This window comes from Scatophagus argus, chromosome 1 (genome assembly GCF_020382885.2).
Source record: "Scatophagus argus isolate fScaArg1 chromosome 1, fScaArg1.pri, whole genome shotgun sequence".
NCBI lineage: Eukaryota > Metazoa > Chordata > Actinopteri > Scatophagidae > Scatophagus > Scatophagus argus.
The window spans coordinates 15418439-15433308 of NC_058493.1; the positions used below are offsets into that span (position 1 = coordinate 15418439).

At 42.9% G+C, this 14870-nt stretch overlaps 2 protein-coding genes across 4 annotated transcripts; one reads left to right on the plus strand and one right to left on the minus strand.

Moving 5' to 3' along the window:
• Positions 1 to 1200: 1200 nt before the first annotated feature.
• On the minus strand, positions 1201 to 7501 carry LOC124057593 (flocculation protein FLO11-like). 3 transcript variants are annotated; one of them, XM_046386011.1, is made up of 9 exons: positions 6870 to 7501; positions 5673 to 5824; positions 4669 to 4772; positions 4067 to 4517; positions 3893 to 3985; positions 3776 to 3812; positions 3447 to 3518; positions 1944 to 3359; positions 1201 to 1858 (listed from the first exon to the last, which is right to left on the minus strand). In XM_046386011.1, the coding sequence occupies exons 1-9, from the start codon at positions 6943 to 6945 to the stop codon at positions 1563 to 1565; spliced, it is 2697 nt and encodes an 898-aa protein (XP_046241967.1). In that variant the 5' UTR covers positions 6946 to 7501; the 3' UTR covers positions 1201 to 1562. The 3 variants fall into 3 exon arrangements, with proteins under 3 accessions (XP_046241967.1, XP_046241961.1, XP_046241974.1); XM_046386005.1 differs by having other exon boundaries at positions 1201 to 1861; positions 6870 to 7499; XM_046386018.1 differs by lacking the exon at positions 5673 to 5824 and having other exon boundaries at positions 1201 to 1861; positions 6870 to 7499.
• Positions 7502 to 7626: 125 nt separating this feature from the next.
• LOC124057613 (transcriptional repressor CTCF-like) lies at positions 7627 to 14275 on the plus strand. The gene is made up of 13 exons (XM_046386030.1): positions 7627 to 7778; positions 9593 to 9841; positions 9946 to 10128; positions 10264 to 10639; positions 10758 to 10928; positions 11101 to 11234; positions 11321 to 11441; positions 11540 to 11689; positions 12224 to 12384; positions 12473 to 12655; positions 12793 to 12931; positions 13087 to 13233; positions 13375 to 14275. Exons 2-13 carry the CDS (start codon positions 9614 to 9616, stop codon positions 13638 to 13640), a joined length of 2259 nt encoding a protein of 752 aa, XP_046241986.1. The 5' UTR covers positions 7627 to 7778; positions 9593 to 9613; the 3' UTR covers positions 13641 to 14275.
• Positions 14276 to 14870: the final 595 nt, after the last annotated feature.

Sequence of the window (14870 nt, forward strand, 5' to 3'; positions counted from 1 at the left end):
CAGCGACCTCTGCTGGTCTGTATGATCATTTCTGCTGCATGTGGTAATGAACTGACAATTATTGCTAATTAACTGTGCGATATGATACTACAGAGAGCTCCTGGGTCAGTGTTCTGGGCTATTATGAAGACACCAATCAATCAAATCATAAACAAAAAACAAATAGTTTTAGTTTACACATGACATTAAAAGAGGAGGTGGACTTTATTTCTTTGAGCGACTCACCCTTGTGTTTTTTCCTCCAAAACAATGCATACAGCTGTAATAATTATCTGTTTCTCACTTTGTGTGTCAAGCACACCTAAAAGAAAGCTCTCTACCAGCAGGCTTTACATTGCATTATCAAGGTGTCTGCCAATCATCATGAACAGACATGAATATAGAGAACATCTGATTTGATATCTTTACTGGAAAAAAGCGCATTTATTTAAAAAAGAGCATTTATTTATGATCAGCATTTATTTATGATCACCAAATACACTTGGTGTGTATTTTAACTATTACAGGCTTTGGCCAAACACTAGAACTATAACATCTATCTAAGCTTGTTGCATATATATACATGCCTTAAGAGTATTTGGATTGGATGAAGATATCATTGTATTTCAGTTATGAAAATGTTTATTTTCTTAACTGAACTCCATTTTACACTTTAGTTACCAAAAGCTTTGTAAATACTTCCTTACAATTGTTTTACCAGCATAGACATATAATACCATTTTACACTACAGATGCCATACTTCCCAAATTGTATGGCCTGTGATTTCAGAATACAACTATATACAGTATAATAAATAAATATATGTGTATCAACATTTTAAACCCAGCAGTCTTCAAATAAACATTCATTTCTCCATGAAAGCTCTTTTTTGACCTTGGGGACAATGCCTAACTCAAGGTCTGCTTATTAGCTTTTTCCAGAGCTTTCAACAACACCTCATGGTCCTTCTCAGCAGAGGGATTTTGCTCAGTTCTCAGCAGACCATTCAAATGTGCCACTTAAGAGTCTGGCACAGACAGTTGCTGAATGGACACAGTGATGTCAGACCACATGTGATAATAACTTAGCTACCTCCATGGCAAATGAGGAAGCCCATGAGCTCCAGAAGAAAAGGCATATGAATCCTGAGTACTCTTCTTGTCAAAAAAAGTTAGAAATAATGCATTCTCACACACAAAAAAGCAGAGGGACTGGCTTGGTCAATTCAATATTCCATTTAATAGTCATAACTATGTCTCTTATCCATCTATTGTAAACATGGTGTATTTTCACACAGTAGTTGTTTTATGGTACATAATCATGCGTGCAATGCAAAAATTCAAACAAAAGTTAAAAAAGGACAAAGACACTGCTGGATTTGTTGATTACATCACACCAAGGGGATCTCAGTTCTTTGGTCCAGTGGCCCACCCTTTGTGGTGTGCTGCTGTAATGTGGTGGTCCCTGTAGGAAGTGCCATGGATCATCAGCCCACCCACCCCACCCTTTACCCTTTACTGTGGCCTCTCCTGCCCCTGTCACAGTAGTTGGTCCCATATTTAGCAATTTCTTTATTTTTGAATTACTTCTCCTTCACGGACTTGGTTTCTTTTTGTTTCTGATCTTCTATCACCCCCTCATTGTGAGTCAGATCGCAATCTTTCCCTGATGCAGTTTCAGCCATTCCCACCTCCGTCTCCACTGCGTCTTCCTCAGGTTTCATACTTTCTTCCTGCACTTCTTTCGCTGTTATTTTGCTGTTGACCAGAGCTGGTTTATCCTTTTCATTCTCGCTGTCCTTCCCACCGTCAATGATTTTCGTGCTCTCATCTGTTTCTGTTTTCTTATTCATTTGAATCATCTCAAACACTTCATCTGCTGCTGAAAGAGGAAAATCACAATAATCAAAAATACATGCATGCGTGCATGCATACGTTACATACATACAGAACTCAGAAGTTACCTGCACTCTCCTCTGGAGGCTCTGCTCTGGTTGTTTTTTCAGGAGATGGCGGTGAAGCATTGTCTTTGTCAGGACTACCATTAGAGGGCGCTGAACTGGTCAAATGGTGGGAAGTAGCATTTGTGTTATCAGTAGCGGGGAGGTCAGAGATAGTTGGTGTGAGGGCAGTGCTGACATTGCTAGTGTAAGGTTGGTCTGAGTCAGTTGGGAGTGGGCTGCTAATTGCAGGTGCGGTTGCTGAACTGGTGGGAATGGTATCTGTTTGATTTAAACTTGTTGTGGTGGTAGTCGTGTCTGTAGGGTTTGTTTCACTTGAGGAAGTGGAGGGAGCAGCGATATCAGCACAGCTAGGGGTGACTGGGTGAGTGAAGGTGGAAGCAGCGATCAAGTCCATGCTGTCGGTGGATGCTGGGCTTGCAGTAGCAGTGGTAGTGATGGTGGATGAGGTGGAACTGGTGGGAGGAAGGGCAGCAGAGACCAGGGAGGAGGAAGAGGTAACGGGGGTGTGGGGTGTAATGGTATCACATGAGTCAGAGGGTGGAGATGTTGTTTTAGTGACTGATGAGGCTGAAGTTACAGAGGCAGCAGGGATGACTGAAGAGAAATCATCACTGGCTTCAGTAACTGAACTGGTGGTAACTGACACATCAACTGACACGATGGCGGCAGGGAAAGAAGCTGTGGCGATGACAGAAATAGCATCAGGAGTAGCAGTGGGATCAACTGAAATAATACCATTTGGCTCTGGGAATGCCAATATAGTTGACAGATTTGTTGATGTTATGGAAATCTGGTTTTTATTGCTGAGAGCAGAAACAGCTTCAGGGGTGCTAATGGAAGGCGTAGTTATTGTTGTTGAGGTGGAAGTGACAGAGACGGTTGGCGTAATTGACTCAGAGGAAGTGGAGGTAACTGAAACACCAGTGGTGGGTTCTATGGGTGTAGCTGTGCTTGTAAGGTTTGTTGGAAAGCTAGCCGCGGATAGTTCAGTGGTATTAGCATTAGCTTCAGGGACGGGGGGCTTGTTGTCAAACTCTGTAACATTCGTGGGTGTTGTAGCTGCTGCAGGAGGGTTTACAGAGTCGGTGCATATGACTGTGTCAGAGGGCAGTACAGTACTTGAAGGGGAAATCGTAAAATTGTTTGAGTCGGGGACTGAGCTTGAGATTGTTGCTACCGCAGTAGTTGTAGTAGCAGCGTGGGCAGGAGCAGCAGGTGTGGATAGAGCTGCACTTGGACTGAGTTTAGTGGGTGTGTTTGTCTCTCCTTCCTGTATTTGGGTTAGCTCATTCTCAGGTGTGTTGCGACCAGATGTTGCAGGGGGTGGACCTGGCTTGAGAACTGGCTTTGGAAGCAAAGCAGGTTTCCCAGCTGACTCGTGTACTGACACACTTGGGCGAATTTGATGCCTTGTATCTGAAGAAAAAAAAATGAATGTGTGCATTATTTAACTTCATCATACATGCCTGAATCAGTGAATCTGTGTCTGGTTGTTTGCTTTACCTGACGACGCAGACATTGTTCGAGGTTTTGTGAAAGTAGGTGGAGGCTCAGGTTTACTGTCAATGATAGTACCTGAGGCACAAAGATCATTTACATTTTATTTTACCAGAGGAATTAATTCACTATTATGGCCCTATAATGAATGGAGAGCAGTCTTATCAGCCCAAGAGGGTATTAAACTCTTTTAATGGAGGACTGACCAATGTCAAAAAGTCTCTCCTTTTGATACAAAAGCCTCATCTTCAAAGATTAATTTTGCCTCATTGACACTGAGCTGAAGCAGAGAGCAGTTCGATCGTATTGAACATCAAATAGATCAAAGGACATACCTTCAGATTCTGCTTTTTTCATCTCTCCCTCCTGATTCTACAAGAATAAAACAGATATTTAAAAAAATTGAAAGTATTCTACGGAATACATGTCTAGATCCAGACATCCACACACACCTGTGTCTCTCCCGGCTGAGCTTTGGAAACTCCAATACGCTGAAGCATAAGATGGAGTTTCTGTTCAAAGCTATGTTGGCCTTCAAACGATTTCTGAAATCAGCAGAGCAATGAGTACTTTTAGAAAAACGTGTCTACTGATTTAAGTGTATATGTGACTTACACTTTACTGACCTTTGCGGTGTTTCTGGCATTAGTAGTCCCTGCTGCTGATGATCCAGACAGCAGAATGAGAGACTGGGATTTCCCCTCTCTGAGAGCTCGACGGGGAGGCACCGCGTCACTTCTCAGCGGCGGAGCACCAGAAACAGGTGTCTCCTGAACAGCTGTCTCTCCGGTAACAGCGCTGGGATGTTCTTTCGCTTTCTCCTTTTCATTTTCCTTGTCGTGTTCCTTCACTCTGTCCTTATCTTTTTCTTTATCCCTGAGAGGGCGGATGAAATCAGCGATGGAGGCCTTTTTAGGACGCCCCTCTTGGCTTGTTTCGGATTTTAGACCGCGTCTCTTTTTGAGTGTAAAGAAATCACCAAGCTTCCTCCTGAGAGTTTTCGCTGGGGGTGGACAAGGGACAGAACTGGCAGGAGCCACCTCATGAACTGTGATAGACTCCTCATCTGGCTTTTTCCTGTTTAAAGGATCGTAATCCAAATCAATACTGTGTGCAATCACTTCTCTCGCATTAGTTTATTAAAGCAGCATTGTTAGGATTTATGTTATAGATCAGCTAAAGATCACAAAACAATAAAGAGACTAATGGTGCAGCAGGTGATACTCACAGTGTATCAGCAGGAAGTACTCTCTTAGTAAAGAACTCTTCAACTCCTTCATCCACCCTCCCCATGAACTCAAGGGCTTCATTGTCACTCTCAATTATCGTTTCCTAATTACCACACACATTGACATTAAATATAGCAAAATGTCACTGAAGAGAAACTTGCATCACATAAAACTTTAAATTACATAACCCTCAACTATGAAAAACCCACACACTCTGGCACTCGTGTTTCTTCTGCCTCTATAGGTGTATTTTGGTTTAAATCTCTGATCTAGTCACGCTACAAACCAGCCCCCTGGGAGTCAGTTGCTCAGTAACATACAATGAGGGGTGGGTGGGTGCTGGGTGGGTGGGGGGGCGTTACTGGGTTTTACATGTGGAATGAAAGCAGGATAACTCATTTGGCCGTTGTAGGTAATGTGATATCAAAATTGCAGCTATACAGCATTGCACGATCCTGATCAAATTAACATCTGTGCCCACAAGTAGCAATAAAAGCCAGGAGCTTGACTGCAGAACACAGATTTTGCAGAAGTCATCGTTACACGATATCCTGTCAGGGGAATTGCTTGAATTTTGTCTCCCTGGCCACTGGCTCCAAGGGAGTGACTACATGTCTACAGCATAATAGCTCTGTGACAACATGATCAGCCCAGTCAAAAATGGAGGTGATCACACACGCTCTTTTGACACAATCCTGTGAAGAGAATAAAAACGCCACTCGCTTTTCTAAGAGAGAGCACGAGAAGACCTTCAGTGAAATACCAAGTGTGGGCTCTTCAAACAGCCGGTAACCGGCACAATGGGACTGCCTTATTCAAGCGGGGACCAGGCATCTTTCACAGCACTCCCCCTCTGTCCTTCCCTTCCCCCTGCCTCTCCCCTCTGTACCCTATTACATCTGTCCTCCTTCACTCCCTTCCATTTTCCTCTCCTCACACACACACACCACCTTTCGCTCACACTCCATTTTTACAAAACCTCTCTGATCCTCTTTCACAGTACCTGCGGTCTGCTGGGACGGTAGTTCAGTTTTTGTCGGTGAGGTCTCGGTCTGCTCTGGGTGTAGTGCCTGAGCGCTGGTCCACCCAATGGCAGCTCCATTGGGGAGACACGGCACGCTGTTGCTGTGGAGCTCTGTTGCTGAGGCACCGTTGCTAAGAGCACGAGCACCAGCAGTATGTAATGCCTCCACTGAGGTGGGCGGGGCCAGGCTGGCTAGACTGACAGATCTGACAACAGAACCTCGCCTTTCTCAGCCCCCTCCCCTCCAAGAGGAAGACCATGAGAAAATGATGGTAATAAAACAAGAAAAGGCAGAGAGCGAGGGAGCAATAAAGTGACCATACATTTGTTTCATCTATGCACCCTGGCCAGTAACATGTGCACATGTATAAATGTACTGCAATGGAAACAGCTGATATGAACAAAATGTTCCACTGGTTATGTAACAAATTAATAATTTATTTTATATGCGGAAAAGATGCTGTGAAATGCAGTGAGTGACAAGCTGAGATGGTGGTTTCTTTTACTACTAAAAAAGTGTACAATTACACACGCTGGTATTCTTGTAAATCTCAACGCGAGATGTCTCACCAATACAAGAGGAAATTGTCCTAAATTGTCCTCAGATGGCTATTAGAGACACTGACAATGCTGTAAGTGCTGTAAGACTTGCCCAGAAACAATCAAATAAGGCAGAACCACACATGCCTGTTTGTCTTATTTATAATACTAACTCCCTCAAGGGCATGTGTAACAGGTTTCAAGGGAACAGAGTTGCTTAGTTTGAGTACGGTATTTGACATTGAAACCAAGCAAATCCATTCTCACACATTTTCTCTATGGGGATCATATTTCTTTGCTCTTTGTTTATTTTAAGTATTTACATATTTCAGGGATTGTTTCCCTCTGTAAGCGGTTAACACTCAATCCAACACACAGGCTAATGCATAACTTGTTTCCCACTTGTGAAGCCATGTCATTTTTTCCACATGTAGCGTAAATGTGATTTAATACCTGGATTATTAGAAGCAAGAACGGATGAAAAAAATATTGTCTGTGTCTTTCATGCTAATTAGATCTTGTATCCCCATGGATGTTGTTTGTATTGTAGGCCAAAAAGCTGACAAAAGAGAGAATATTAAAACCAGATGAGATTAAACATTTGAACTTACGAGCAGTTTCAGTGAAAAAACTCACCCGTTTGGATATCATTGGGAGGAACAGAGGGATGATGTGCAACAAAAGTATCATACCAGACTTGAATTGAGGACATGTATAGTTCATAGTCAGTGCTGTTAAACTCTTTATCTCCCTGGGTTCAGCCATGTTTCCAAACAGCAAATCTGCAGCCAGGAAGTGCCATAAAAAACTGTAAACAGAACACAGACTGTGAGGAACAGGGGTTAAAAAGGAAGGCAACTCATTTTCCCTCCCAGCAGTTTTATCTGGTCAGAGTGGTCGTCAACTTCCCTCTTTAAAACTCTGGTTACCTCACTGCTAAAGGTCACGGTATGCGTGTAGAAATCTGTCCCTAAGTCTACACTGTTATGCATATAGCTACGCAGACAGTATGAAAACCTCATGAGATGATGTGCAATCACGACCATCTGTGTTGTGAGTTCCGCCCTACTCCTACAACATTCATACTGCCCTCTTGTGACTGATTTTATGAATTGCTTTAGCTCACAAAATGTTACTGGTAATCTCGGTTTAACAATGACTCGACTTTGTTGGCTATGTAAAAGTCAGTTTCGGATAAAAGCAATGTGCCGTTCTGGTCGGAATACTAATCAATAGCCTGTCAGTTGTAGCGGTCGTCGTCAGTATCGTATTTTCAGACGCCACGCCCACGCCCGAATTCAAATCTGGCGCCTATCAGCCACAGCCATAGCTCGACCACGCCCATTTACTCGTTTGGGTGCTGTGTTTGCGCAGCCGCGTTATCTCTTATGGGCCGCCATTTTGTGTTAGGCCCACTCTTCTAAAGCGGGAGAAAATTATTCGTCCGGCGCTCAGCAACTACGGAAGATCACAGCGGGATTGCAGGGACCGACCACAGACGCCGAGCTTCCAAGTGAATATAAAGGGGGACAGAATCAGCCGAGAGTAAGTGAAGCCGCTACTTTGCCTCCAAACACGGAAACGTTTTTGTAGGAGCCGTCGTCGGCCTCTAGGTGTCACGGTAGGGCTTACCGGCCAGGCGGCTGGCGGGGGGTGTTTGTCTCCCTCTATCGTTGTCCAAAATGCACTAAATCCGTCTATAAACTGTAACTCCCCGTCTCAGTTGAGTGTTTTGGTGGTTTTGGACAGATATTTGGGGGGTATTTGCGCACGGATGGCTGTATTTATGAGTATTTCTCTTTTAAGTTTGTTGAGGCCTGACGTCCATCTTATCGTGCCCTTTGTTTCCTGTTTTCAGACGTCCTCGCGCCTCCCGAGTGAACTAACCAACACGAGTTGATGTTGGAGTTAGTTTGAACAGTCTTTTTAGCTGCCTCTCACTTTAAGCTCGACGGGCTGTGAACTGATATCGAAATGCTATAAAGTAGAGGTCCTAAATACACGCGAACGTGTTACAGAATCGACTGATTGTGATTCCTATAAATAGCAAACAGGCAGCTCATCATGGTTTAAGTTAATCATCACAGGGCAGCACGGGAAGGTGTGAATGAGCACTTTTCAAAAGTTAACTTCACTTTTGGACAATATTAAACGTATACAGATTGCTTCTTTGCAACACATTGTTCCCTTGAATTGGTATAAGGGCTGAGTTGTCTTTATGCTCAACTCCACTTGGTGCATTATGGGAGACAGATTAAAGCTCACCGTTTTAACCACAGTTTCAATAGATAGATATATGTATGTATTACGTCCAAAATGTTACCTGTTTGAACTTGAATGCCCCCCCCATACGTGTAGACAAGTGAGTTTTAAGATTTCAGAATCTGTATTGTGAGGATTTGCAGTTGAAGCGATTCATCCCTTTTTAAATGAGAAACACTCATTGTAAGAAATGCAGAAAGAGAATTAGTGCGGAACTGAACCTTTTTTTTTTTTTTTTTTTTTTTTTTTAAAGGTTTAAGTGTCAGATTATCAGAATGACAAAAACATTCTTGGGTGACTGTCAAAGAGGAGTAAATAATAATAAAAAAAAAAACAGAAAATATTCACATTTAAGAAGCTGACAGTTTTGATCTTGAAGAAAAATGCTCATGATGAGTAATTGATTATCAAAGTCAAAATGTCAATAGTTGACAGCTAACTAATAGCTGCAGTTCTACGGCCACATAAAGGTGAAAGGAAATGCATTTTCATTTGTTGAGGTTGCAATATTTGGAACTCAACTATGCAGTGTCCTGGTTACTCATGATAGTGCAGTCATCAGTTGTACCATTTTTATTAATTCCCGATGAAAACTAATCGGTTAGGTTTCAAGATTGTCTTCAACATTGTCTCTGGAGATTTACTGTTGGGTTTAAATTTTCAAATGTCTGTTCTGGACCTTTAGCTAAACTAAAAATTCCTTTCACTGATACTTTAGATGTGGTGTTAGTTGATGTTTCCACAAGGGTCATCTCAAATTTTCAGAAATTGAAGCAAAAACACTATGGCATGACCCTGTGGGAGGTTTGTTTAAAACATTTTTTTTTATTATTATTATTATTTTAGAGTTGGCTTAGGAATTGTCCTGCCAAAAATTATGACACAGAGAGTGCTGATATTCCTAGTAAACACTAGAAAAGCAAGTAAAGTATGAATTTCATTGGCCACATGAAATCCAATTAAATGAGTACTTAAGTTCTTTGTACAAAAAAAAAAAAAAAAAGATTTTCTGCCATGTCTCTCTTGCTTTCAAAACTATGTGAATGATTGCCCACTTAGGTCTTTCTCAGTTTTTGATAAATATCTTCTGTATTAAGGGTGTTAGCTGGTCCATCGCCATGGAGGGCGATGTTTCAATGGAGACCACTCAGGCTGACGGAAAGGTCCTGCCAGAAGGTGGAGAGGCTTTGATACAAGCTCCACAGGGGGAGGTGGCAGGTAACATGGAGATGATGGTGATGGACGCCCTAGATCCGACTCTGCTGCAAATGAAGACAGAGGTGCTGGATGGCGCCAGCACAGTGACTGTTACTGGTGGAGATGAGGGTCAGATCATCACACTCCAGGTTTGTATAAAGCACGGGTTAAGCTAATGTTGGGTTATCAGTACTGGAGGTTGTGAATGTTTTTGTCATTTGATCATGCTGAAAAGGTTCTTCCTTCTATCTAGGTGGTGAATATGGAGGAGCAGACAGGTGCTGCACTGGGTCTTGGTCAGCTTCAGTTGGTGCAGGTACCTGTCACAACAACAACTGTGGAGGGGCTCCACGCCACCTACGTTGATGCATCAGCAGCTAACAAGGATGCAGAACCAGTTATCTGTCATACTCTTCCCTTGCCTGAGGGTTTCCAGGTGAGGAACGGCTCTGGAATGCTTGCTCTGTAGCTGTCGGGTCCTTTGTTATGTCTTTGGTGTGACACACTCAGCTGACTCATTTTGTTGAAAAAAAAGACTGGTCACAATAAGATTAATATTTTTTTCTTTTAGGTGGTAAAAGTGGGTGCCAACGGTGAAGTAGAGACCGTGGAGCAGGAGGAACTTCAGGCAGCCCATGAGGAGCTTCAAGGGACAAGGGGAGAGGAAGAGGAGGAGGAAGAAGAGGCAGCAGAAGTAGAAACCCCTGTTCCCCAGCAGGAAGACCCAGAATGGTCCAAAGACCCAGACTACCAGCCCATCACCGCTGTCCGTAAAGGAAAGAAGGGAAAGAAGAGCCGCCTGCGTTACGGAGAGGGCGATCGTGACATGGATGTTTCTGTGTATGACTTTGAAGAAGAACAGCAGGAGGGGCTGTTGTCGGAGGTGAATGCTGAGAAGGTGGTGGGAAACATGAAGCCACCAAAGCCCACCAAGATCAAGAAAAAAGGTCAGACTACTTTGCTGTTTCTGTAGAGTCTACATTGCAGTTTGGCAGTATGAGGTTATTTATTTAGAAAAAAAGAGTTTATTCGAGGTGCTTTAAATGACTCTGCTTTTGTGTCCAGGTGTGAAGAAGACTTTCCAGTGTGAGCTGTGTAGCTACACGTGTCCAAGACGCTCCAACTTGGACCGACACATGAAGAGCCACACGGATGAGAGACCACATAAATGTCACTTATGTGGACGGGCTTTTCGAACAGTCACACTGCTGAGAAACCATCTCAACACACACACAGGTAATGTAAAAACCAATATGTATACATGATTTAAAACATTTTGTTATAGTTTTTAATAATTCAGATAAAGCAAAAATTTAAACCTTTCCTCTCTCAGACCTGGCTAGTTGGATGATTAATAATAAGCCATGTTGACATTCCTTCACTCTGGCACTTTTCTCTGTTCTTTTAGGCACTCGGCCACATAAATGCACAGATTGTGACATGGCATTTGTGACCAGTGGTGAGTTGGTGCGCCATCGCCGCTACAAACACACACATGAGAAGCCCTTCAAGTGCTCTATGTGCGACTATTGCAGTGTGGAGGCAAGTAGACACACATTGACCTCTGCTCAGTACTTATCTAATCAGGATATGCTCTTATTTTAAAGTTTCTATCTTTCTTTTTCTAGGTAAGTAAGCTGAAAAGGCACATCCGCTCTCACACAGGGGAACGGCCCTTCCAATGCAGCCTGTGCAGCTATGCTAGCAGAGACACTTACAAGCTGAAAAGACACATGAGAACACATTCAGGTAACATACTTGTACAAATCTACTGACTGAAAGGTTTAGTTTACCCCCAGTTTGAGGAGAGTAATGTCACTTACCAAATTCTCTCCTCTCTGTTGCAGGCGAGAAGCCATACGAGTGCTATATCTGCCATGCCCGTTTCACGCAGAGTGGCACCATGAAGATGCATATTCTGCAGAAACACACAGAAAATGTGGCCAAGTTCCATTGTCCACACTGTGATACTGTCATCGCACGCAAGAGTGACCTTGGTTAGTTGTGTTTCCAATCTTACTTAAAATTAGACATGCACTTGAAGAGAGGATACCCCTGCCCAAGCCAATAAGCCACACTCCTGTTTTATGCAGATCTGCATACCCAACCACTACATGTCTGGATATATTTCCAGAATATCCCTGATTTGCTGCTTGTTTGCGCTAACGCAGCTTCCTCTCTTGTCTTGCTGTCTGTTGTTTTATCACCACTGCTCTTTCAAGTCAGTAGGAGGGGCCAGCCATAGCTGTATCCTATGCTCATCCTTGGAAGTGAAAAAAGATTTGTGTATCTGCCCTTTGACTGGGATATGCTCCAAAACTAATAGGTTCTTCCTTAGCCCACGCTACAACCTACCACGTTTCATGAAGATTGGACTTCCTTGGTGGTGATGGTGGCAGCGGGGGTGTAATAGCTATGTGTCATTAAAGAGAGATTTGGAAGATTTCAGAACCTTGGCCTTAATTCATATGAAAGGCCTGAGTAACATGTGTCATGTCTTTGCTGTTTTGTTTTTTTTTTTCTCTCTCCAGGTGTTCACTTGCGGAAACAGCACTCGTTTATTGAGACAGGAAAGAAATGTCGTTACTGTGATGCTGTGTTTCATGAGCGGTACGCTCTCATCCAACACCAGAAGACCCACAAGAATGAAAAACGTTTCAAGTGTGACCAGTGCGACTACTGCTGCAGACAGGTATGTGTCCAGTGGAATATGAAACTTTGGTGATGTTAATTTATTTTCATGCTAAATTGCCTTTTTTTTCTCCTCCCTCCTGGCTTAGGAGCGCCACATGATAATGCACAAGCGTACACACACTGGGGAGAAGCCATTTGCCTGCAGCCAGTGTGACAAAACATTTCGACAGAAGCAACTTCTGGACATGCACTTCAAGCGCTACCACGATCCCAGCTTTGTTCCCACTGCCTTTGTCTGCAGCAAGTGTAGCAAGACCTTCACCCGCAGGGTAGGGTTGAACTCGGAGTTTTAGCATGTGCACACTCCAGTTTTTGTTTTTATTTTTTGGGTGGGGGGGTATTTGTTTGTTTGTTTTTTTGTTTTTTAACGCTGTCATTAAGGACTGATTATGTTTGTGGTCCACAGAACACCATGCTGCGTCATGCTGAGAACTGCACTGGTGAAGTTGTTGAGGAAGAAAATGGAACTCCCACACCCAAAAAGGGTCGCCGGGGCAGAAAGAGGAAAATGCAGTCCAGAAAGGATGACGATGATGATGACACAGGTACTGCATATGTGTGCTTCTGTAGTAGCCATTCAGTTTGGCGCTAGAAGATTCAAGCCCATTTAACCTTGTGATTGTGTGTGTATGTATATGTATATATATATATCAAAATTGGATTCATACCTGCTTGCTTGATGTCCTCACTTGACATGTAGAAGCTGAACAGGACGAGGCAGAGGAGGAAGAAGAGCTGTTAAGTGAGATTGAGGTGGAACAGGCCCCACCAGTCGTCCCTATCCCAGCCCCTGTGGAACCACCAGTCAAGAGGAAACGTGGACGCCCCCCAAAGAGCAAACCAGACGGTAAGTGTCAGACTCCGATACTCTTGCTGGACTGTTAAACTCATCACAAGCACATAGCTAAGATGTCGCCACTTGTTGAACAGCATGAAAAGCATGCTTGCATCTTCTAGTGCCAGACACTGACCTGAAACTCTTTAACAGCGGCTGCCATCATCCGAGTGGAGGACGAGGCCACTGGAGAGGTGGATGACATAATTGTGAAGAAGGAGGTTGGAGCTGAACAAGATGACCAGGAGGATGGCAACGAGGAGGGCGTAGAGGAGGTGGTGGTAGGCGGAGGGAAGTCGACCATTCAGATGGAGGAGATGTCCCAGGAGGAGGGGGCAGCACAGGAGGTGCAGCTGTCTGAAGCCCCACCCAACGGAGACCTGACCCCCGAGATGATCCTCAGCATGATGGACCGGTGATGGATGCAAGGGTCAAGCCTGTAAATGTGTCACCACATCTTCATTTTGGTTCTTGGAATTTAGGATCACAAGCGCTTGCATCCTAAATATAAACAAACATCACTGTTGTAATTTAAGATTTGCTTTTTAATCATGTATTGATAAAGACTTGGATGAGTGGGGAGAAAAAAGATTTTTAATAAGGATTTGCCTACCAAAAAAAATGCATATTTCATTACATTGGAGTTTGGGGTGGCTGTAATTGACAGCAGTATCTTAAGCCTTCTCATTGTTGTCTTTGGTGTTTAGAGTTCACTCTAAAGCAAGACTGTGTGCATGTAATTTTAAGCCTTTTTTGTTTTTATGTTTTGCTTGTTTCACCTTGGTTTAAAGTCATAAGAGGATAGTAGTGGATATTTCTTTGCTTTAGGGTTTTGTTTTGTTGGGTTTTTTTTTTTCATAATTATAATAGTCAGCACCCTCACTGAAGAGCTGTATGTAGCTCTCAGTTTGGACAGAAAACTGCTACATGAGAAATTTCATGAAATTGCAAAATAAAGGGGCAACCTTTGGGGACATGATACTGCCATTAATCACAGCCATGTTAAGATAAGAAAAATGTAATATTTTGAATTTTAGGTTGTTGTTTTTTTTTTTTCTGGGGTTAATAAACCCCTTTTTAAAAAAAGCCTATCTAGTTTTTAAAAGCTTAATAGACTGCTTATCTTGTGCTCCTTTCCTGTTACTGTAACACCCCTAGATGATGCATATTTACTAAACATTGTCACTGATAAGTTCAAGGAAAGAACATTGTTTTGTTCCCTTGCGTAGCCATTCCACTTTGGGTTAATGTTTTCCTTTTTTGTACCATTGGCAATGCAATGCTAAGTAGCAGCTTGAATGACATTTTAATAAGTGTGTGGCAGAAGAGACCGGATGTATGACTGTACAACCAATAAAAAAAGTAGACCTCAAGGCTGATGTTTTAGCTTTCTGTAGTTGTAATGATTTCATCTCAGTCTTGTTAGGCTGATAGGTTGACATCTTATGTTCTTCAATATTTTGTATTTCTTAAGGACAAATAAGAGCTACCAGCACATCAAGGGGTTTGTGTACCATTTGTACTCGACGGCTCAACCACTGACAAAATTTGTCACTGAAATTCTTAAATACATGCTTTGTTGATAGCATTTTAGTAATTTCTTCCCACTGTTCCTTTGCTGGGATTTGATTGAAACCAAATTTTGCACC

Excerpts from the sequence above, each read along its gene's own strand:
- LOC124057593 (XM_046386005.1), bottom strand. The coding sequence starts at position 6,945 with ATGTCCTCAATTCAAGTCTGGTATGATACTTTTGTTGCACATCATCCC. Across the intron at positions 5,825-6,869 it reads TCCCAATGATATCCAAACGG|CAACGGTGCCTCAGCAACAG; the intron begins GTGAGTTTTTTC and ends TCGTGCTCTTAG. Across the intron at positions 1,862-1,943 it reads GCCTCCAGAGGAGAGTGCAG|CAGCAGATGAAGTGTTTGAG; the intron begins GTAACTTCTGAG and ends TTCCTCTTTCAG.
- LOC124057613 (XM_046386030.1), top strand. The coding sequence starts at position 9,614 with ATGGAGGGCGATGTTTCAATGGAGACCACTCAGGCTGACGGAAAGGTC. Across the intron at positions 10,129-10,263 it reads CCTTGCCTGAGGGTTTCCAG|GTGGTAAAAGTGGGTGCCAA; the intron begins GTGAGGAACGGC and ends TTTTTCTTTTAG. Across the intron at positions 12,932-13,086 it reads TGACGATGATGATGACACAG|AAGCTGAACAGGACGAGGCA; the intron begins GTACTGCATATG and ends CTTGACATGTAG.